General features: G+C 45.7%; 1 protein-coding gene across 1 annotated transcript in view; it reads left to right on the forward strand.

Annotated features, from left to right (window-relative positions):
• The window catches only part of FXYD6 (FXYD domain containing ion transport regulator 6), a 234,743-nt gene that overhangs the window by 50,121 nt on the left and 160,386 nt on the right, over window positions 1-24,236 (forward strand). The window contains exon 2 of the mRNA XM_073601113.1: window positions 23,127-23,180. Coding sequence (XP_073457214.1) covers window positions 23,132-23,180 — 49 coding nt within the window. The 5' untranslated portion in view covers window positions 23,127-23,131. The remainder of the gene's footprint in view (window positions 1-23,126; window positions 23,181-24,236) is intronic.

The raw sequence follows: 24,236 nt of genomic DNA on the forward strand, positions 1-24,236 counted from the left end.
TAAAAGTCAGCAACTACAAAAAAGTGTAGCTGCTGACTTTTAATACACAGACACTCACCTGTCCCACCGTCCAGCGATGCGGGCACCCAAAGCCTCTCTGCTCTCCCCTGCCTTTCTGCGGCGCCGGCTTTGCAATTGTGAGCACCCGGCTGTGACAGCTTGCGGCTTCACAGCTGGGTGCACACTGCGCATGCACGAGTCGCGCTGCGCTCTCTTAGTGGCCAGGCAATCTTCTGGGACCTGTGACGTGTCCTAGAAGATTACAGAGAGGGAGGGGGAGAGGATGAGTTGCTTAGGGGGAGAGGAGGAGTCGCCTAGGTGGCGAGACAATGAGAGCAGGAAGTGGGAGCTGGGTACCTGTCAAAACTAGGTACCCCCCCCCCCCAAAAAAAAGTACATGCCAAATGTGGCATGTAGGAGGGCGAGGAGTGCTTAAAGCGAAGTTCCACTTTTGGGTGGAAGATATAAGATATTTGACAAACAACAAAGTTCAATGGAATGCTGAGACATCATATACAGTACTTAGCTCAGGGTCTTCAATGGATGCCAATGAGGCCCTGTTGTATGAACCAGTGTCTTTATTCAATCTTACCAACTATGTATCTACACATGATGTGTAACTATCAAATAAAGTCATCTTCCAAAAAAGTGGCTACACTAATGTAGAGATACCAATCAGTTAGACACCAAACATGCCTAAGGCACATTAGACCTCCTAAGAGAAATATAAATCAGATCCATATCATATTTGGTATCTAACAAATTGTAATTTTATGCAGCTTAATAATATGCTAATTGTCAGATTGTGAAACCTTGTCTGTTATAAATATAGATGTATCCAGGATAGTTAGTATTGAGGGTGTGTCTGCTGTGCATAATAAAATACTCTCCATTACACCTATAGCACACCCCTTCGGACCCCTTGAACAGGTAAATTTAGTGATACCCTCTAAAGCAGCCATTCTCAACATTTTTAGCCCAGAGGAACCCTAAATAGCTAATAAAGGTAATTTTGCTGGCTTTGGCAAGTGTTTGTCCTAAAACTCTGCAAGCACCATCAAAAGGAAAGTCAACCCACCACAGCTCAAGAAGCCTCTAGCAACCTCTAGAGAAACCCTAAGATTCCACGGAACCCTAGCTGAGAATGGTTGCTCTAGAGGGTCAAGAAAAAGCTGTTGCATTAGCGGTTCTAAGCACTTGTTCGACAGCTAAACAACCAAAGATACTTTTTTTAACAGTTACGTTTTTATTCATCTCCAAAGGAGAAAAGTTTCAATACAAAGATAAAAAAGACGTACATTCACAAATATATATATATATAAATGTACATATACCTATACATAGAAATATAAAAGGGCACAATAAGAGAGGATTACATAAGAGAGGCAAAGAAAAACCATTTCCAGAAGGAAGGTGACAATCTAGGTTAAATAATCTCAAGTATTATATCAAAAAGCAAGGCACATCAGTTCAGATCTTAGTTGTAAGTATTCATATCACTGCAAGGTTGTATTTTAGGAGCAATACCTCCTCCTCAAAACAACAAAAAGAAAAAAAAAAAAAAAAAAAAAGGGGGGGAGGGGGGAGGTATATTTTAGTGGTAATTTTAAGTGTATTCTAAATATTTCTTAATCGGTCTAGTGGTATATAAGTTCAGCGAGTTCTCCTGGGGGGATCTGCATCAGTGGCCATTTACTTAGAAACCCATGGACCCCAAATTTTTTCAAACTTTTTGGGACACTTCCGGCTCATAAATGTGAGCTTATATAGGGGGAGGGTCTTATCAATGAGTGTTTTCCACTGTCCCACTGTTGGGGGGGTCTGTCTGTTTCCATTTAAATAGGATGGTTTTCCTTGCATAGAATAGAGCATAGAAAACGAATAGCCTCTTATGGGTGTTTGCGATGAGGGTATCACAGATCCCCAGGAGAAGGACCCGGGGATCCAGTGTAAGTGTCAGGTTCCCAATTAAGTTGATGTACTGCACCACCTCCCTCCAGTACTGTTGAAGAAGGGGGCACGACCACACCACATGTAAGAAAGTACCTATGTCCGTATTGCATTTTGGGCACCTATCAGAGTGAGAGGGATATATTTTAGCAAGCCGTTGAGGTGTGTAGTATGCCTGGTGAAGGAATTTTAGCTGGATGTACCTGTCCCTGGCGGATATCATCAAAGGAATATATTGTTGGACTCCCTCTTCCCAATCGTCATCCGTCAGGGAGGGCACAACCAGCTTCCATTTGTTAAATAGCCTAGTCCCCTGGTTATCAGTTCCCAGGGACACCCGGAGATACAAAGAGGAGAGGACACGGTCCACATGCTTGGAAATAAGGAAGCGCTCCACCATATGTGATTGTAGTTGAATTTCTGAAGGGAATTGAGCCTGAATTGCGTGTCTCAGTTGCAAATAGCGGAAAAACATTTTAGTAGGGAGTTGGAAGGTATTACGTAGTTCGTCAAATGTAAGAAGTTTACCCTCTGGCATTATATGCTGTAAGATTTTAATTTCATATTTAGCCCAGACTGCTGGGTCTGGGATCATTAACAGATGTGGTAGTTTAGGGTTACCCCAGAGTGGTGTATAGGGTGAATAAGTTTGTGGTGGGTTGAGCTTAGCTGTCAGCTGTTCCCAAATTTTGGCGGTCGTGCGCATGGGGATGGTCATACTACCCTGTGCTTTTGGACCCCTGAATACCAGGTTGCTCAATGCTGAATATGACCCCAGTATGGCTGCTTCTAAATTGACCGCTGGGTTATGTCGAGACTGAACAAACCACCAGCGCACCGTCACCAGCACCGCCGCCCAATAATATTTCCTGAAGCACGGCAATGCCAGCCCACCCGCCGATAGGGGAAGCTGCAGGCTCGTTTTGGCAACCCTGGGGGTCCGTCCCGCCCAAATAAAGTTAGTAATCACCCGATCTAGTTGCTTAAAAAATGATTCAGGGATAGGTACTGGAGTGTTTCTAAATACATACAGGAATTTGGGGAGGAATATCATTTTGAGGAGGTTTATCCTACCCACCGGTGTCAGGGGAAGAGACTTCCATGTTAAGCAGCATTTTATTAGTTGCTGTAGAATGGGGTATACATTATCAGTCAGGTAACAAGAGAGATCCCTTTGTATTTCAATGCCCAGATACCGAAACTTAGTGACCGTTTGCAGGGGTATATGGTGGGGAGGGAGTAGGGGCGGTTGGGAGATCGGGAAAAGCATGGATTTGTTCCAGTTTATGCGTATACCTGAGAAGGAACCAAATAAGTCTATGATCCTTAGGGTCTCCTCGAGGGAGTGGGAAGCATCTGGGAGATAAAGAAGAGCGTCATCCGCGTAGAGGGAGATCTGTTCCCGTAGAGGGCCCACCTCCATCCCCCCTGCAGCCACGGTTGACCTAATAAGGATAGCAAGAGGTTCAATAGCTAGGGCAAACAAACCCGGGGATAACGGACATCCCTGTCTAGTACCCCTTTGTAATTTGAAGGGGGGTGAGAGGGACCCATTGGTTCTGACTCTGGCAGTGGGGTTAGCATACATCTGTTTTATCCAAGAGATAAACCTAGGCCCAATATTAAATTTTTCCAAGACATGCCAAAGATATTCCCATTCGACCGAGTCGAACGCCTTTTCGGCGTCTAGGGAGGCCACTACTCCGGGGGTACCTCTGGCAAGGGCATGGGATATATTTGTATACAATCGTCGCAAATTGATGTCGGTTCCCTTACCTGGCATGAAACCCGTCTGGTCTCCATGAACCAGAGAAAGGATAACAGTATTAAGCCGATTCGCTAGAATTTTTGTGATGATCTTAGCGTCGACGTTTAATAGCGAAATGGGCCGGTATGACTCACATAGCTCGGGGTCCTTGCGGGGCTTAGGTATTACAACAATCACCGCCTCTGACATTGATGGAGGAAGGTTTTGACCCTCCAGCATAGACAGAAGAAGTTCGTGAAACTGAGGGGCCAATGACTCACTATTAGTTTTATAAAACTCGGCCGGTAAACCGTCTGGGCCTGGGGACTTTGCAGATTGCAGTGAAGAGATTGCCGTCTGTACTTCTTTGAGGGTAATGGGTGCATCTAATTTAGTTTTATTTTCCTCCGAGAGGACTGGGAACTCTATTTGACCTAGGAAGTGTTGCAAGGTATCTAGGGTGTAGTCAGTTTTGGATGTATATAAGTGTTCATAAAATTGTGCGAATCTGGCATTGATCTTAGCGGGATCCGCCAAAAGGTTCCCCATGTCATCTTTAATGTTGGCAATGTGTGCTATGGTGGAGCGCTCCTTGGCCAGCCACGCCAGCAGCCTCCCCGATCTCTCACCTTGTTCGAATTTTCTCTGGGACTGTGAGAGCAGTAGCTTGCGGGTCGCAGTTGCTCGCAACAACGCAATCTCACGGTGGAGAGCTTGAAGCGTGGTATAGGTTCCCGTGTCTTTGGTGGTCACATATCTGGATTCCAAGCTCTGAGCCCGTCCCTCAGCCTCCTCCAGTGCGAGCCTATTAAGTTTCCTAACTTTATTTATCACCATGCGGTACTGACCTCGTGTATATGCCTTAAAGGCATCCCACACCATTGCAGGGGAGGCCGTTGCTTTATTTTGTAGCCAAAATGTATTCATCTCTCCCTCTATCTCAGGGGCAACACCCTCATCCGTTATCCAAAAACCCGAGACCCGCCATAGGCCGGAGCCCGTTGGCGAGTCCGTGTTTAGTTGCAATAGGAGGGGAGCGTGGTCAGAAATGCCACGCGGCAGAATCTTAACCTCCTGGACACGGGAGAGAATGGGTCCCCCGGCATAGAACAGATCAATTCTTGAGAAGGAGGCATACGTGGCAGAGTGACAAGTATATTGCCTATCCCTGGGGTGACGCCATCTCCACACATCACTAAGGCCATATCCCTCCGCCCATCTCTTCAGTGGGGAGTCAGAAGCTCCATCGTCACCCAGCCTATCCATACTGGGGTCCGGTGGCATATTAAAGTCTCCAGCCAGAAGAATGGCTGCAGCCGGGTATTGAGCCAATACAGGGGTCAGTTTATGTAAAATCGCCATGGAGGCTGGGGGTGGAATATATAAACCCACTATTACCATCTCAATCCTGTCGCACATGGCATGTACGACCACATACCTCCCCTCGGGATCTAGGTGGAGATCAAGCAGTGTAAAGGGCAGTGATTTATGGACCAGAACGCTGACTCCTCTAGAATAGGTAGAGTATGTAGAGTGATAATATGAACCCACCCAGGGCTTTTTCAGAGCCAGCGTCCTGCTCCCCGTTAAGTGGGTCTCCTGCAAAATGCAGATATGGGGGTTGTATTTTTTTACGTAAGTAAAAACCAAGGAGCGTTTTATCTTGGAATTTAGGCCCCGTACATTCCAGGACATAACATTAAGGAGATTCATTCTGGTGCCCTGATACATGTGCCACAGGATTGGTACAGCATACGCTCCATACAGAGCCCACACGATAATATAATACTCTTAGTGAGATGCACATTTTTGATAATACAGTGAACCGAATAACCCTCCCTCTCTAGTATTAGCAGATTGATACTGCATGTCTTGCCTTGAGTAGAGCACTGATTGTACAATCTGGAGCAGATAAATGCCAAATGTATAATAAGTAAAAGTAAAATAACATAACGTAAAACTGATCTGGGGTGAGAACCCCAGCACCAACCTTTCCCACCCTCCCCCCTCCCCGCACCACCCCCCAAACTTCGGGATGCTCGTTCCCCAAAACTAATTGTGGCAACTGCCCATGGGGCTCGTGAACAGTGAGCCATCGGAGCGACTTAGTCTGTGTTCATAAAGAGCAGCCAACAAGACCCAGAATTCCCGGATAAACGATCCCAGCATATTAAACTGTCTCCCAAAAGTCCGGGGGTACTGTTCTTAAACTGAAACACGTTGCAAACTGAGGATTCCGATCCCCTTACCATATATTTAAACATCTCTTTTTGCGTAAATGTTCTATAACTAGTGGGCATATATACTCACAGAACCGGATCTTAAGAAGAATATAGAAGTGACTTATTCTGATCTAGTTGGACAAGTCGAGGTAAAGGGTTCGGGCTTGTAGTGTAGTCAGCAGATGAAGGTGATCTTTGTTGCAGTAAAACACATGTTATAAGGGGATTTAGTAAGAACGATCGGATCAGCCTCGTGGTACTGTTTCAAGCCACCTGGATGCTTCTTCTGGAGATGTAAAAAACCGCGCTGACTCTCCATCCTGCACTCTCAGACGGGCGGGAAATAGCATACTATATTTGATCTTGCGATTGCGGAGATCCAATTTGATCTGATCAAACGATCTTCTTGCCTTTTGTGTATCGATGGAGAAATCTGGGAAGATCATGAGCCTCGCTCCCTCATGGCAAAGCACCTCGATCTTTCTCGCCTCCCGCAAAACCAGATCCCGATCCCGAAAATTGAGGAGTTTTAGAATAAATGTGCGTGGAGGAGCTCCCGGGGGCCCCCGGGTAGCAGGCATTCTATGTGCCCTCTCCACCACAAAGACATCAGAGAACTTGGCATCTGGAAGAAGGGTGCACAGCAAGCGCTCAGTAAACGTCGTAGGATCTTTACCTTCTGCGCCGTCTGGCAGTCCCACTATCCGGAGGTTGTTCCTTCGATTTCTGTTCTCTGCGTCCTCCGCACGGGCCTCCAGGACTTTTATTTTGGTCTGCAGCGTGCGGAGTGAGACTCCCTGGTCTTGTAGTATATCTTCTGCCTCCCCCACTCTTCTTTCAACTTCAGTGAGCCTGGAGCGGAAACAGTCCATGTCTCTACGAATGAGGCTGATGTCTAGCTGCATGCACTCTATTTTCCCCGTCAGGGTAGTTTGGCAGGTAGTAATAGCCTGCATGAGGGCTTCAAAGTTAGTTTGTTCCCGTAGAGCTGCCTCTCCTTCCTCTGCCTGAGACGCCATGCTAGCCGCCGCGGCGGGAGACAAGTGCACCACGGAGGCCTGCTTCTTCGGAGTACTCCGGGGCTTGCGAGATGCCTGGGAGTGTCTCCCTCCGGTCATACCGGTCCCGAGAAGCTCCGGTATCGTTTGTGTTCACTTTCAGGTCGGATAGTGCAGGGTGCAGAGCTCAGGAAGTAAGGATACTATACTGGTGGGAAGGCTGAGAGCACCAAGATGGCCGCCGGGACTAGGCCAGGTCCCCGGTTCGGATTTGAGACTGTCGCTGTGTGGGGGGGCACTATGTGATTCAGTCTTCTCTCAGGGTCCCATGCAGGGGGGTCAGCTGGTAGCAGGGAAGCTAGTTGTCCTAGGGGCCAGATCGCAGCACCCTCGGAGAGGCCTGGAGGAGCAAGATGGCCGCCGGAGCTCCGGACTAGGCCGAAGCCGCGGCCTAAATTTTGGGGCTACCGCCGTGCGGGCCTGTACCGCTCCTCCTGAGACTCCTCTGGAAGCCCTCAGGGTAGGGTCCGTGAGCGGGATGAGAGCCAGATGCCCGGGAGGCCTAGGAGGGCAGGATGGCCTCCGGATTCCAGTAGGCCCGAAGCCGCGGCCTGTAGTTGCGGCTGCCGCCGCGGAGGAGCTCCGTGCCGGTTCGGATGCCCGTCCGATCAAAAACCCTACAGGAACCGGTCAGTATGTTTATAGGGGGCTCAGGAGGTACCTCGGTCTGCTGGATGATGATGCTGGGAAGCAGGATGGGCATGGATTAAAGAGTACTGGACGGAGCTCTGGTCCAACACGTCCTACTCCATGCTGCAGCAGGCCACGCCCCTCCAACCAAAGATACTTTGTGCACTGGTCCAAATCACCTAGTGGAGGGGGGATTATGGTGTGGGGTTGTTTTCCAGGGGTTGGGCTTGGCCTCTTAGTTCCAGTGAAGGGAACTCTTAAGGCGTCAGCATACCAAGACATTTTGGACAATTTTTTGCTCCCAACACTGTGGGAACAGTTTGGGGATGTCCCCTTCTTTTTCCAACATGACTGCACATCAGTGCACAAAGCAAGGTCCATGAAGACATTGATGAGCGAGTTTGGGGTGGAGGAACTTGACTGGCCTGCACAGAGTCCTGACCTCAACCCCATAGAACACCTTTGGGATGAATTCGAGCAGAGACTGCAAGCCAGGCCTTCTTGTCCACATCAGTGCCTGACCTCACAAATGCGCTTCTGGAAGAATGGTCAAACATTCCCATAGACACACTCCTTAACCTCGTGGACAGTCTTCCCAGAAGAGTTGAAGCTCCTATAGTTGCAAAGGGTGGGCCAACCCAATATTGAAACCTACGGACTAAGACTGGGATGCCATTAAAGTTCGTTTAAAAGTGGGCGTCCCAATGCTTTTGGTAATATAGTGTAAATTGAACATTGCCATCCACTTCAGAAGTGGCAATGTTGTGTACTTTCATTGAGTGCAGTACACCTTGTTAGTGCTGGAAAGATAATAGGAAAGGACATTTTTATGCAACATTTTACATGGTGCCCATAGTGTAAATAGACTGTTTCATATACATTTGCTGCTTCCCCCTATGGCATGTGTACTGTATATTTCCTATCATTTCTCTTTCCCTGTGAGGTTGACTATTGCAGTGGCAACCTGAAAAAAAGAGAAAGAAATAGAGACTTGATTAATTTTGACAGTTGTCATAATATTTATATAATATATTTATATACATTTTTTTAATTTCATTTCTTCACCTGTGATTTTCTGCGATCATTTTTATTTATCATATTGAATCTATAAATGTAAATGTGTCTATTTTTTTTTCTCTGGTCTTACATTTATAATTTTTTGTTATTTTTACCCTAATAAAATTTGTGCATGTATCCTTGAAATGCTACTCTCATTTGTTGTAGTAAAGCAAACTTAAGCCCTGTTAAAGGCAGGGCAAGGATTCCTTGAAATGTATTGGCTGCTGTCATTTTTTGCAGTAAGGTATTATGTTTACCACACGTCTTGTCTATGTTTGATTTGGATCCACCTACCCTCATTGTAAAACAGACTCAATATGTAGAAAATTTAAATGGATGATTGTATGTATGCCTTACAGAAGAAATGTTGTTGTTATATATATCAAAAATGACACAAAATAAACATGAATTTGTTTTTTTTTTACAAATTTTTATTTAACAAAAAGGCAGTTTCCAGGGCAAAATAAGATAAAATAAAATGCACCCACTGATTAAAAAAAACCATGAACTTCTGACAATCATCACAGTAGTTTATATGTATAAAACCATACATCAATAAGACATCACGGGCCTATAATATAAAGATTGCATATAATATAAAGTAGTCATATAGTGTACCTGTCCCTTCAGCCCCAAATCCAAAAACTGTCCAAATCGTGCAGACTTCATGTCTGAAAGATTTTCAAAATATACCCCTTCTCAACCAATGAAACTAACAAGCTACTCATTCACTCCTTTGTTCTCTCTCGCCTCAACTTTTGCAACTCCCCCCTCATGGGCTTACCTCTGCAGTGGCTATTCCCCATTCCAACTATCATGAATGCTGCCGCCAGAGTCCTGTACCTTACCAACCACTCCCTGTCCACCACTTTTTTCTGCCAAACCCTCCACTGGCTTCCAATTGCATGACCAATAAAATTCAAAATTCTACCAGCAACATACAAAGCCATCCACAACTCTACCCCGAGCTACATAACCAATTTTGGCTCAAAATATCACCCACACCATCCTCGCTATTTCTCCCAAGACCTCTTGCCCTCTAGCTCCATTGTCTCCTCCTCTCATGCTCGCCTTTAGGACTTCTCCAGAGCCCCTCTCATACTCTTAAACTCTTAACCCCAACCTGCTTGGCTGTCTTACTCTGTCACCCTTTAGGTGATCCCCGAAAGCTCTCTTTAGGAAAGCCTATCCCCACCTGCCTAATAAGTAAACTTTACTTTCTTCAATTCATTCCCACACAGTCGTTACCTTTTTCTACCATTTACCTCTCCCTGCTAGATTGTAAGTACTGTACAACCAGCAGGGCTTTTCTAATGAGCAGAGCACGAGGAGGACCCTACTATCCCTCCTTTGTTTGTAGCACTCACCCCCAAAAAGGGCCACTGGATTTTTGCATAGGTTTTCTCACTTCGACTTAGAAAACAGTCTAGGGGTTTTGAGGTTTATTGCCGTAGAACTTGAACAGGGGGAGAACAATGGGGAATTGGATACTCCAAAATGCTTGAGTGCGAATTTAAGCTAAGAACACTTGTCCATAACATGGAATAGTGCAGCAGCCAGTCCTGGAAGGCTCCAGGGACAAGCAGCCCCCTGGAGCATCAGCACACTATCCTTGCAGGGATGATGACCAAGCGCCGAAAAAACTGTCTGTCAAGGCCCCAACCTATTTACCCCTTTTGTCCTGATTTTTCAGAACAAAGTTGTATTAACGAGGAGTGAACTATTCTCACTTGATAAAATCAGGTTGGGCATATGATTAAGTTACCAGGTTTATTTAGGTTGCTACGAAAATGTAGTTTTTGATTCACTCTGTAGCCAGAGGAGCTGGATTGCTTGATTTGGTAAGTTGTGGCTCCACAGGCTGTGAGATTGATAACAAAGAGTGAAAAATTTAAGGGGGTCTGAATACTTTCCGTCCCCACTGTAAGAGACTTTAGTGAATTAAAACTTGTTGTATCCTTAAGAAAACCTACAAATTAAGAGATCTGCTAATTATACCTTTTAGAAGCAGCAAAATACAGAACAGATCAACTGATTCTTTAGATAAATCACAATGGCAATTCTGCAATATCCATTATATCATGTTCCTGCTAGGCTAAAAATAATATAGGGAATAATGGAGGTTGCACTTCCTTAAAGAGACCCTGTCTTCAAGAAAGAAAAACTGTTACAGGTTTAAGGTTTAGGCACATAGTCGTACCTGCATATTGCCTGGCAGATCTGACAAGCAAAGCTCCGGCTAGGATTGGACTTGCTGCTACCTCCAGTCTCCCACACATTCCCAACAAAGATGCACAGGAGGCAGGCAAGTGTTCAGGCAAACTTTGGCATGATCAGGAGGTGCTGAAGCTTTACCCATCAAAATTACCCAGCATTCGTTTAGAAAATAGAAGTATTAGATGCTGTAGAGCAGTGATGTGCAACAAGTGGCTCACTAGCACTCAGCATGTGGCTCGTTGTGTTCCAAACCTGTAAGGTCCAGACAGAGGGTCCAGTGGGCCTTAGAGCTGGACAGAGGGTGAGCCCAAGCTCTGAGTGACAGACGTCCGGTGGGCCATAGTGCTGGGCACTGAGGAAGGGGTGTCATAGTTACATAGTAGGTGAGGTTGAAAAAAGACACAAGTCCGTCAAGTCCAACCTATGTGTGTGATTATATGTCAGTATTATATTGTATATCGCTGTATGTTGCGGTCGTTCAGGTGCTTATCTAATAGTTTCTTGAAACTATCAATGCCCCCTGCTGAGACCACTGCCTGTGGAAGGGAATTCCACATCCTTGCCGCTCTTACAGTAAAGAACCCTCTACGTAGTTTAAGGTTAAACCACTTTTCTTCTAATTTTAATGAGTGGCCACTAGGGATGAGCTTCGAGTTCGAGTCGAACTCATGTTCGACTTGAACATTGGCTGTTTGCAAGTTCGCCGAAAAGCAAACACTTTGGGGTGTTCGCGGCAAATTCGAATGCCGCGGAACACCCTTTAAAAGTCTATGGGAGAAATCAAAAGTGCTAATTTTTAGAGGCTTAAATGCAAGTTATTGTCATAAAAAGTGTTTGGGGACCTGGGTCCTGCCCCAGGGGACATGGATCAATGCAAAAAAAAGTTTTAAAAACGGCCGTTTTTTCAGGAGCAGTGATTTTATTAATGCTTAAAGTCAAACAATAAAAGTGTAATATCCCTTTAAATTTCGTAGCTGGGGGGTGTCTATAGTATGCCTGTAAAGAGGCGCATGTTTCCCGCGTTTAGAACAGTCTGACAGAAAAATGACATTTCGAAGGAAAAAAGCCATTTAAAACTACTCGCGGCTATTGCATTGCCGGTCGGACAATACACATAGAAGTTCATTGATAAAAACGACATGGGAATTCCCCACAGGGGAACCCCGAACCAAAATTTAAAATTTAGGGTCCGCCTAAATTCCATACCAGGCCCTTCAGGTCTGGTATGGATATTAAGGGGAACCCCTGCCAAAATGTAAAAAAAAAAAACAGCGTGGGGTCCCCCCAAAAATCCATACCAGACCCTTATCCGAGCATGCAACCTGGCAGGCTGCAGGAAAATAGGGGGGATGAGAGGGCGCCCCCCCTCCTGAACCGTACCAGGCCACATGCCCTCAACATTGCGAGGATGCTTTGGGGTAGCCCCCCAAAACACCTTGTCCCCATGTTGATGAGGACAAAGGCCTCATCCCCACAACCCTGGCCGGTGGTTGTGGGGGTCTGCGGGCGGGGGGCTTATCGGAATCTGGAAGCCCCCTTTAACAAGGGGACCCCCAGATCCCGCCCCCCCCTGTGTGAAATGGTAAGGGGGTACAAAAGTAACCCTACCATTTCACTAAAAAACTGTCAAAAATGACTTGACGTCTTCTTTCTTCTATCTTCCTTCATCTTCTTCTTCTGGTTCTTCTGGCTCTTCTGGTTCTTCCTCCGGCGTTCTCGTTCAGCATCTCCTCCGCGGCATCTTCTATCTTCTTCTCCTCGGGCCGCTCCGCACCCATGGCATGGGGGGAGGCTCCCGCTCTTCTCTTCATCTTCTTCTCTTCTTCTTCATCTTCTTCTTTTCTTCTCTTCTTCTCTTCTTCATCTTCTTCTCTGGGCCGCTCCGCATCCATGCTGGCATGGAGGGAGGCTCCCGCTGTATGACGGCATCGCCTCGTCTGACGGTTCTTAAATAACAGGGGGGCGGGGCCACCCGGTGACCCCGCCCCCCTCTGACGCACGGGACATGACGGGACTTCCCTGTGGCATTCCCCGTGACATCACAGGGAAGTCCCGTCAAGTCATTTTTGACAGTTTTTTAGTGAAATAGTAGGGGTACTTTTGTACCCCCTTACCATTTCACACAGGGGGGGCCAGGATCTGGGGGTCCCCTTGTTAAAGGGGGCTTCCAGATTCCGATAAGCCCCCCGCCCGCAGACCCCCACAACCACCGGCCAGGGTTGTGGGGATGAGGCCCTTGTCCTCATCAACATGAGGACAAGGTGTTTTGGGGGCTACCCCAAAGCACCCTCCCAATGTTGAGGGCATGTGGCCTGGTACGGTTCAGGGGGGGCGCTCTCTTGTCCCCCCCTCTTTTCCTGCGGCCTGCCAGGTTGTGTGCTCGGATAAGGGTCTGGTATGGATATTTGGGGGACCCCACGCGTTTTTTTTTTTTTTTTTTGGCGCGGGGTTCCCCTTAAAATCCGTACCAGACCTGAAGGGTCTGGTATGGAATTTTAAGGGGACCCCCACGTCATTTTTTTAAAAAATTTTGGCCGGGGTTTCCCTTAATATCCATACCAGGCCCTTCAGGTCTGGTATGGATATTAAGGGAAACCCCGGCCAAAATTTTAGGGGCCAAAATTTAGGGGGACCCCCACATCATTTTTTTTTTTAATTTTGGTTCGGGGTTCCCCTGTGGGGAATTCCCATGCCGTTTTTATCAATGAACTTCTATGTGTATTGTCGGACCGGCAATGCAATAGCCGCGAGTAGTTTTAAATGGCTTTTTTCCTTCGAAATGTAATTTTGCTGTCAGACTGTTCTAAACACAGGAAACATGCTCCCCTTTACAGGCATACTATAGACACCCCCCAGCTACGAAATTTAAAGGGATATTACACTTTTATTGTTTGACTTTAAGCTTTATTAAAATCACTGCTCCTGAAAAAACGGCCGTTTTTAAAACTTTTTTTTGCATTGATCCATGTCCCCTGGGGCAGGACCCAGGTCCCCAAACACTTTTTATGACAATAACTTGCATATAAGCCTCTAAAATTAGCACTTTTGATTATTCATGTTCGTGTCCCATAGACTTTAACAGTGTTTGCGTGTTCGAACGAACTTTTTTCCTGTTCGCATGTTCTGGTGCGAACCGAACAGGGGGGTGTTCTAGTCATCCCTAGTGGCCACGAGTCTTGTTAAACTCCCTTCTGCGAAAAAGTTTTATCCCTATTGTGGGGTCACCAGTACGGTATTTGTATATTGAAATCATATCCCCTCTCAAGCGTCTCTTCTCTAGAGAAAACAAGTTTAGTGCTCGCAACCTTTCCTCGTAATTAATATCCTAATATAATTAGTGTCCAATGTTTGGAGATAGTTACACATGCTTTGTAAAACAATGTGTAGCTGCTGACATTACCTCTTCTCTCTTGATGACTGAACAGTGCTCTTCAACACAACCTATTGCTTTATTGTGGGATTTTTTTTTATATAATCTTTATTATATATTATTTTCAAATATAACAAATAATAGTACAGGGGGTACAAAGAAAAAAAGGGGGGGGGGATCTAATAGATCACAGTGTAGTACCATAAAAGTATACCAAACCATACATATTAAAAGGATGTGCTTTAAAGAGTAAAGGAACATATGGTGCAAACTTTTATTAAAACCTTGACGTAAGTGTGTCATGAGATACTTATGACTTCTTCATCCTGCGTCCACCATCGTAATAGAGGTGGAATCTATGGTTGAGACCACCGCTACATCTAAGCAGGTCAACAGTAACCATGTTTAGTAAACAACATCCTGTTAGTGTCCAAGAGTTAGACCCTAGCCGGAAAAAAGGGGGGATGGAGAAGGGGGTAAAAAAGAGGGAGAAAATTGGGGAGGGAGGATGATGGGTATATCTAATAATCACTGACACATCTGTCTAATGGCTAGCACAACTGTGTGAATTAAAAGTGCAATATCATTATCATTATGTAGATCTTGGGGGTAAATAAGTACGCCGTGGCTCTCATCCTCCAAAGTTGTTTAAAGAGCAACTCCAGCAATGTCTGAGCTACAGGAAGCAGCCCCAGGGGAAACCTGAAGGGGAGTCGCCGTATCCTTAGACTTATAATGTGTCCATGTCGCCCAGATTGCATAAAATTTATCAAACTTATCTTTACATTTTGCCATCCACTCCTCCGCTGCCATGACCGAGTCAATCAGGCCCATCCACTCAGTTCGTCTCGGAATACGGGTTGATTTCCAGTGAACAGGGATCAAACGCCGTGCAGCATTTAAGAGGTGTGGGAGTATCGACTTCCGGTACTGACTTAGTGGGGTGGATGGCACATGCAGCAAGAACTCCATGGGGGAGTCCGGTAAATCCACATCTAGGATAACCTTTATCTGGGCTCTAACATCTAGCCAGAAGGGCCGGAGCCTCGGGCACTCCCACCAAATATGTAGGAAAGTGCCCCTAAGCCCGCAGCCCCTCCAACATGCAGCCGAAGATGTCGGATATATTTTCGCCAATTTCGTTGGTACCTTATACCATCGGGTTAATAGTTTGAAACAATTTTCCTGCGTTTTGGTATCTATTGAGCTTTTATGAGTGAGCCGATAAAGGTTATTCAATTGGACCTCAGTAAATGTGTGTCCCGGGTCTCTCTCCCATTCCCTAATGTATGTAGGTTTGTTCTGAGATTCTGCAGACTGCAGCATCGCATAAAGCAAGGAGATAGAGTGAGAAATGGGGCCCTCAGATTTACATAATTTTTCGAAGGGGGTTAGTGATGAGGGGGGGGGTCGCACAGGAAGAGGTAAACTCTTAATAAAATGCTGTAGTTGCCTATATCGCCATCCATCCATAGGAAAGCTACCAAACTGGGATCGGAGCCAGTCTAAGGACACCATACCTTGTTCATGAACAAACCGTCCACAGTGAACCTCCCCATCATTGGTCCAATTGCGGAGGTAGGAAAGGTGTTCCCCTGGAGTGAACCAGGGAAAGCCTCCTAGCGGTGCAAGCGGGGATGTTGGTTGTGACAGCTGCTCCTTTGAGTTAATGGTATCCCACAATCTCAGTACATGTATAGTGATCGGGGAAACAAAGCTCGAGAGACCTCTGTTCTCATGCGGGAGCCAAGGGGCATGAGACAAGTTGCGTCCCGCCAGAAACTTCTCGAGAGGAACCCAAGCCTTGGTAGAGGTGTGGTGGTGCCAGTCGAGAACTCTCTGCAAGGCCACTGCCTCATAATATTTGCGGACAGAAGGCACTCCCAATCCTCCCATATTTTTAGGGCGTTGTAGCGTACGGAGAGCTAAGCGGGGTACATGACCCTGCCAAATAAATTTGACAAATAGGCTGTTGAAGGTCGAGAAAAGAGATCTGGGCAAAGCAATAGGTATCATCTGGAGAAAAAACAGAATTCGTGGCAGTACATTCATCTTCAGTATGCTGACCCGCCCCATCCACGAAAAGGAAGTGCGATCCCACCTAGTTAAATCAGTTTTGATAGTTGTGAGTAATGGTGCAAAATTGCATGAGTAAAGTTGTGTTATATCAGCTGGGAGGTGAATCCCCAGGTATTTTAAGGAAGAGCAGCACCACGTGAAGGAGAAGGAGGCTTGTCATTGCATGAGGGACACTGAGGGGGAGAATCTCGGACATGCTATAATTAATTTTGAAATTTGATAAAGAACAGAATCTTTTTAATTCAGACATGATGTTAGGTAGGGAGATCAGTGGGTCTGTAACATAGAAAAGAACGTCGTCTGCGTAAGCCGATAATTTATGCTCTGTCGTTCCCACCGTGAGCCCCTTTATATTAGGGTTTGCTCTGATTATGTTGAGTAGTGGTTCTAGAGTGAGGGCAAAAATCAGGGGGGACAAGGGGCACCCCTGCCGTGTACCGTTTCGAATAGGAAAGGGGTTGGAAAGCGTTCCATTTACTTTAACCCGCGCTTCGGGGGAACTGTATAATGACCCTATCCATTGGAGCATATTACTTCCCAAGCCCAATCGAGAGAGCACCGCCTGCAGATAGGCCCAGTCCACCCTGTCGAAGGCCTTCTCAGCGTCCGTGGATAAGAGAAGACAGGGTGCACTGGGCCGACGCAGGTCTGCCCAGTGTATCAACTGTATGGCTCGATTGAAATTGTCCCTAGCCTCCCTACCTGTTATAAAACCCGTTTGATCTGTATGAATCACCGACGGGAGGATAGGTTTGAGGCGATTAGCCAACACTTTCGCGAAAATCTTGATATCAGTGTTCAGCAATGAAATCGGCCTATAGCTGCTAGGGGTGGAGGGATCTTTGCCCTCCTTCGGAAGGACGGTGATGTGCGCCATCAACGCATCCCTCGGGAGGGTGGTGCCCGAAGCTAACGCATTGAAATATGTGCACATTCGGGCAGTCAGGAGGTGAGAAAATTTGCGATAGTACGCATTAGTTAGTCCATCAGGACCAGGGCTCTTCCCTTGCGGAAGATCCTTAATGATTGCTTCTATTTCCTCTACCGCTATAGGCCTATCAAGCCGAGCACTGATTTGTTGCGAAATTTGTGGTGTGAGTGCCTCCTCCAAGTATTGCGCAATACAGTCCGCCTTCTGAGAGGGCGTATGTCCTGCAAGTGTGGCTGGGAGTTGATAAAGTTGGGCATAATAATCGCGAAAGGCATCTGCAATTTTAGAGGATAGTACAGTTTGGGATCCCGAGGGCGTTTGAATTTTATGGACATGTCCGGATGTGCGTTGCCGTTTCAGGGCCCTGGCCAGTAGTTTGCCACACTTATTACCAAACTCATAGAATTTATGTGAGACGTATCGGAGTCTGTCACGGGTTCGTTTTTCTAGTAGGTCTGAGAACTGTGCCCTGAGGGCTGTTAATTTCTCGTATAAAAGAGGGGTCAATTGTCGTTTGTGTTTGAGTTCTACTGTACGCAATTGTGTCAGCAAGGATTGGAGTTCCCCACAGCGAGCCTTTTTGAGCCTAGCTCCTTGGGCAATAAATTCACCTCTTATCACAGCTTTATGTCCCTCCCAAACATATGCTACCCCAGTTTCTCCCGTCGCGTTTTCTTTGAAATACAGAGAGATAGCATCTGTCACCTGAGCTAGCACTACTGCATCATCTAATAGGTTTTCGTTCAGGCGCCAAGTCCATTGGCGAGCCTCTGAAGACAAAGGTGCCAGGGAGATGGAAATGGGTGCATGATCGGAAATCGTCATAGATCCGATTGACGAGCCAGAGAGCGATTCCAAAAGGCGTTGATCTACCAGTAGAAGGTCTATCCGCGTGTACACTTTATGTGTAGCGGAATAGTAGCTGAAATCTTTTCCAGTAGGATGTGTCACTCTCCAGCAGTCGATCAGATGACTAGCGTGTAAGGTTTTACGGAAGCGCTTAAGAAACGCAAATGAGTGTGTAGAGTGGCCTGAAGAGGTATCTAACTGCGGGTCAGGGCACACATTGAAGTCCCCTCCCACAATGAGACGCCCCTCTCGAAATTCGGAGAGGGAATCCAGGACCCTCTCCAAAAAATCTAGCTGCCTAGAATTGGGAGCGTACAGTGCCACAATTGTACATTTTTGATTGTATATAGTGCCTTTCAGAAAAACAAATCTGCCTTCAGGATCTGCGCGGTGGTCAGTGGTGATGAAGGGGCAATTTTTATGGATCGCCACCGCGACCCCCCCTGATTTAGATTTGGGTGAATTGCTGAGGAACCATTGATTGTATATGTGTGTGGGGAGGCGAGGGACTGAGTCAGCTCTGAAATGAGTTTCCTGTAATAATAAGATATGTGCACCAGATCTCTTTGTCTCAAGCCACAACTTACTGCGTTTGGATGGAGAACTCAGGCCCCGTACCTTGTATGACACGATTTTCAGATCAGCCATTGCTGGTTATCCATAGGGTCCCCCAGAGGGCGCGAAGATGGCGAGGAGAGAGCCACGGCATACGACCCGGCAAATCTAAAGTGCTGATAAGAAAAGCAAATGAGTATAACCCATGCAATAGATAGACAACCCTTCCATAGACATCATCATAAAACATTAAGGAGAAAAACAATAAAAAAAAAGGGGGGGAAAGCATTGGGAGAAAAATTAGGAACATCAAGAAAACAAAAAACGTAATACCCTGTGGGTATTTAGTAACCTCTAGGTGCAACGGTGCCGAGATCGCCCGCCGGCCTAGTGGCACCACAAAATGCAGGCGATCACTGCGTCGTGCATTTCCTTCTACAAGGAATGTAACTCTCATGAGTTTACCTATGGGGGAAAAGTGGAGAGTCACTAAACAGGAGCCCCAACTGAGGGGACCCGCTCCTCTATGTGAGCACCTCTGAAAGTCAGATGCATGTGAGAATTATCTGCAACAGCAAAAATTGAACTAGCAGAATTTAGAACCAAAACACGGACATAACGCCAGTCCTGTAGGTAGAAAGTTGAAGCCTCCAAAGTCGTTTCTCCACCTCAACGTACAGCTGGGGAAGAAGGAGGATCTTGCTCCGTTGCGGCAGCTTGTCCATTCCGGGGTTTGTTGCGTCGTCTGCGGCGGGCTTGCTGCCAAGGTTCCTGACGGGCTGGTAGTGGAACTTCAGAGGAAATGCGCCAATCAGGTATGTCCACAGGGGGGAGACCAAGGCGTGAGAGGAAATGAGGAAGATCTGACTTGTTCCGCAAAGTGATTTGTTGGCCATCTTTTGTGACGGACAGGCTGAAGGGGAATCCCCAGCGGTATACCAAGTGTGCTTCCTGCAGGACTGCCAGCAGAGGCTTGAAGGCCCTGCGCTGCATCAGCGTGCGTCTGGATAAGTCCGGAAATAAGGACACTTGTGCTCCATCAAAATCGACATGGCGCATACCTCTAACATGAAACATGATGCGCTCCTTCACAGTATACTTATGCAGTTTGCAGATAATGTCTCGTGGTTTATCAGGGTCTTCTGAGGGAGGTCTAAGGGCCCTGTGCGCACGATCGATCTCTATATGGTCGGGAGCTTCTCTCCCCAGAATCTGGGTGAACAACCCCTGAAGTGAGGGGATTATGTCCCTAGGGCCTGTGGCTTCTGACAGACCTCTAATACGAATATTAACCCTGCGACTTCTATTCTCCACATCATCAAGTTGATCGAGCAAAGAGTCAATCCGTTGATCCTGCATTTTACTGTGTGCTTGTAAATACTGTAGGGAAGGGTTAATGTCCTCCACTGTCGCCTCTAGGGCCTCCACCCTACCTCCTATGTGGGCAGTGTCAGCTTGTAAATCCTCAATGTCCTTTCTAAGGCCTTCTCCATGCGGGCCATGAATCCTTCAATGTCTGCCCAGGTAGGAAGGGCAAGGATATGGGACCTGAGGTCGCCGTCATCTTGGGCTATGTGCGGGCCTCTGAGTCCTGGGGCTATGTGTTGGGAGAGTCCAGAGCTGGGGGAGGGAGAGGCGGCAGATCGGGCCGGGAAAGCGTGCAGCGGGGTATGGTCATGGCTCTTCCCCGCATCCCTCCTACCCGGGCTACTGAACGGGCTTCCTCTGGATTCTGGAGAGGATGGGAGAAGGGGGGATGCCGGTGGATGGCGCGGAGACATGGCTGGGGATGCCGCGTGTGCGGCCTGTGAAGACTCACCCGGCGCCATCTTGGATTCTGCTCCCGACCGTCTTCCTCCGTAAAAAAAGGCCTCAAGAGAGCTGGAACGGAGCCGTGGGGTTCTCTGGGGCTGCGGGGATGGCTTCCTCCGTGTCGGCATCTCACAGAGCCGGCGTCTGGGTCACTTTGTGCTGCTGCAAGGAGCGATGTATGGAGCGGGTCAGACGGAGCTCAGCTCACACACGTCCGCTCTGTTCCATGTCTCGGCCACGCCCCCCTTTATTGTGGGATTTACTCATGGTGTAGCATGGTGATGGCTTCTGATTTGAAAGGCAATTTTATTAACACACCATTGTCACACAGAGCACATTCCATAGTGGAAGTAGACACATAAAACGGTCCCTAAATACAGCTGAAAAAATTCTCACCCAAAATGTTGCTACATATTAGCATTGCGTTGCATAGTGTTACCATTCATTTTGAATAGCACCCATAAAACAAACAAGATGGCTCACCAGCCTAGTGCATTTTCCTCAAACTTTATTAGTATAAAAAACAAAAAGTCATATACTCGCAAACCAACAAAATGGCTGACCAGAGTGTTCTGGCGGGTGGGGTGGGGGGGCTGTCCCCTTGTCAGAACACAACAGCTCAGCAGGGGAGACCACTGTACTAACGTCAGATAATTAGTACAGCAGCTCTGACCTGAGCTGACAGGTTTTTTTTCATTAAATCCACTGGGTTGAACAAAAAAAATCTGATGGTGTGTACAAGGCTTTAAGCCTCATACACACGATACGACTGTTGGCAGGGGATTGTCTGTTGACAGACTGTTGTCCTAAAATCTTACCGTTAGTACACTCCTTTTGACAACTGTTGTCAAACTTTCGGCCAACAAATAGTTCTGTAACCATAGGCGTGCGCACAGGGTGTGCCGGGTGTGCCTGGGCACACCCTAATCACCCCATTTGCATTAGCATTATCCAGGGGTGGCACCAGGTGGGTGGTTGGGGTGCCGGTGGCCAGTCTAAATGCCCCCATTATATTAAAGGTTAGGTTCAACTGTAGAAACACATTACACCTATACTTAGGATGTAAGGTAATAGACTCCCAATCAACTGTCTCCCACCATCAGAGCCTCCTCCCTGTGACAGCAGGTGGTGTTCATGTATGTTTGAGCTTTGGGGTGCACACCCTAATGTAATAGGCTGCGCACACCTATGTCTGTAAAACATGTTGTGGTGTCTGCATGGAGCTTACATACTTTATCAGTCTGTTCTGCCAAAATCTATCAATCTACTTTCAGTATTTGCATTTTTTTCACTGCCGGCCTATTCCTGAGATGTGTAATATTCGAGTAATGGAGCTGTTTGCCAGAGTGATGTAACTTCAGCTCACATGTTTAGGAGTTACATCATCAGTGACTGCTGTAAGCATGCTATAATGTAATGTAAACTGTGTATTATTATTAATTATTAGGACAAGAGCTCTAAAAACCCACAGCAGATTTACTCCCACTTCAAACTACATCTAAACCCTAACTGGATTACTGTTAGTTTGCTAAAGCTTTGTGTATTATAAAAAAAATTGAAATGTTTTTCATAAACCTCAGTTTAAAAAAAAAAAAAAATGTCATCCTATTTTACATCTCAGCGCTGCTTATCTCCTGCAGTCTCTTTCAACCACAGCCTGCATGCTCTTGCTCCAGTGTTGGTAGCATGTGATTGCACTGGATGGCCATCCTGATAGTAACAACAGTAGACCACACCAGAACAATGTACGTGGCATGGCTAATTGTAGTCTTCTTTAGGGGTGCATGTGACCCTATAACAGGAAGTGCCAAAATGAGGAACCTCATGGCAGGATCACTGAGTATTCATGTAATGCAGATTTAAAAAGACTCAAAACAGCTCTTGTAATTACATTAACATGTTACAGTTTACATGAGTTTTTACTGATTTTAGATCTACTTTCACTTTCTGGATAATGTTACTTTAAGTCTGCCTAAAATGACAGACCTGTATTATAAAGATTCTTTTATTAAAAAAAAAAAAAGATCAATAAATTCTGTAAACCTCTTTGGGGACTTCTTCAATACAACATAAATGATGTCCATACTCCATCTAGTGGCGCAGAAGAGTAAAAACAGAAAGCGACCATAAAAAAAAAAAAAAAAGATGTACAAAATAACAAGCAGTGAGAATATTTCAGCAAAATAATTTAGTAGAATTTGTGATTATAGTAGTGTTGCCAACCACATTAAAAATAACATTTGTACAAAGTAATATTTATTTATCAAGGCCTACTGGCACCATGGTGAAAATGTGAAATAAAGCTCCCCATTTCCCATACTTCCTTTGTTATATATTTTTACCATACTTTATACTTGTACCCTGATTGTTATAGTGTATGACTGTGGTCAGCCATTCATCAGCAAGGTGAATACCCGTCTTATAATAAATAAGGCAAACATCAGTGGGGAATGTTTGATGAATGTGCTATAAAATCTTCTGCTGTTATTGTATAAGTGCATGGTTTTTTTTTTTTATTATTATGAATCATGTGTCTCTAGTAAGCAGAGAATGGAAAGAATATTAATAGTAAAAACATGAAATGTAGCAGTCTGACTATGTACATGAGAAGAACTTGCCTGTCCTAACCTCTCTATAATATTTGCAGGGCTCATGGAGGCTGTCCTGATTTTGTTGTGCTCTACCTTGGCAACAGTACTAGGTGAGTACCAAAGCTTTTTGTTTTGCATACCAGCAAGATTATAAAAATCCAACTCTGAGAACAGATCTGACCCATTAGGAGTTTACAGTATATGCAACATTATAGCAAGGTAAAAAAATAAATGCAACTATAAACTAGGGCGTTGATTTACTAACACTGGATAGTGCACAATCTGGTGCAGCTCTGCATGGCAGCCAATCAGCTTCTAACTTCAGCTTGTTCAATTAAGCTTTGACTAAAACCTGAAGGCTGATTGGTTTCTATGCAGAACTGCACCAGATTTTGTACTCTTCAGTTTTAGCAAATCAACCCCCTAGGTATCAAGTCACACTTAGATCAGTTCAAACCACTGGGAGAAGATTGAAGAAAGCAGAGGTTGGTTGGCTCCCATACACAATTAGATAACCCTTTAGTATTATTATGATAATAGCACAGACATCTACCCTACATATCAGCTGATATGCTTTGTTTATGAGACTTTTATAATGTGTGTTATATATATCTCTATATATCAAAAATCAATCCAACATTAAAAAATCTACAGGGTTATGTCATACATTATATACTCATACCTCCCAACTTTCTGGATTGGGAATGAGGGACAGCTATTAGCAAAAGTATGCAGGCACAGGACACACCCCCTGCCACACCCCCTTAAAGGAGAATTGTACAAAAAAGGGATTGGTTAACCACTTAAGGACCAGCCTCGTTTTGGATTTTAGGTGTTTACATGTTTAAAACAGGTTTTTTTTGCTAGAAAATTACTTAGAACCCCCAAACATTATATATGGTTTTTCTTCTAACACCCTAGAGAATAAAATGGCGGTTGTTGCAATACTTTTTTTTGCACCGTATTTGTGCGGCGGTCTTAAAAGGGCACTTTTTTTGGAAAAAATTCACTTTTTTGAATAAAAAGATAAGACAACAGTAAAGTTAGCCCAATTTTTTTTTTTTATATTGTGAAATATAATGTTACGCCAAGTAAATTGATACCCAACATGTCCCGCTCGTGGAATGGCGTCAAACTTTTACCCTCAAAAATCTCAATAGGCAACG

Source organism: Aquarana catesbeiana, linkage group LG10 (genome assembly GCF_042186555.1).
Source record: "Aquarana catesbeiana isolate 2022-GZ linkage group LG10, ASM4218655v1, whole genome shotgun sequence".
Lineage (NCBI taxonomy): Eukaryota > Metazoa > Chordata > Amphibia > Anura > Ranidae > Aquarana > Aquarana catesbeiana.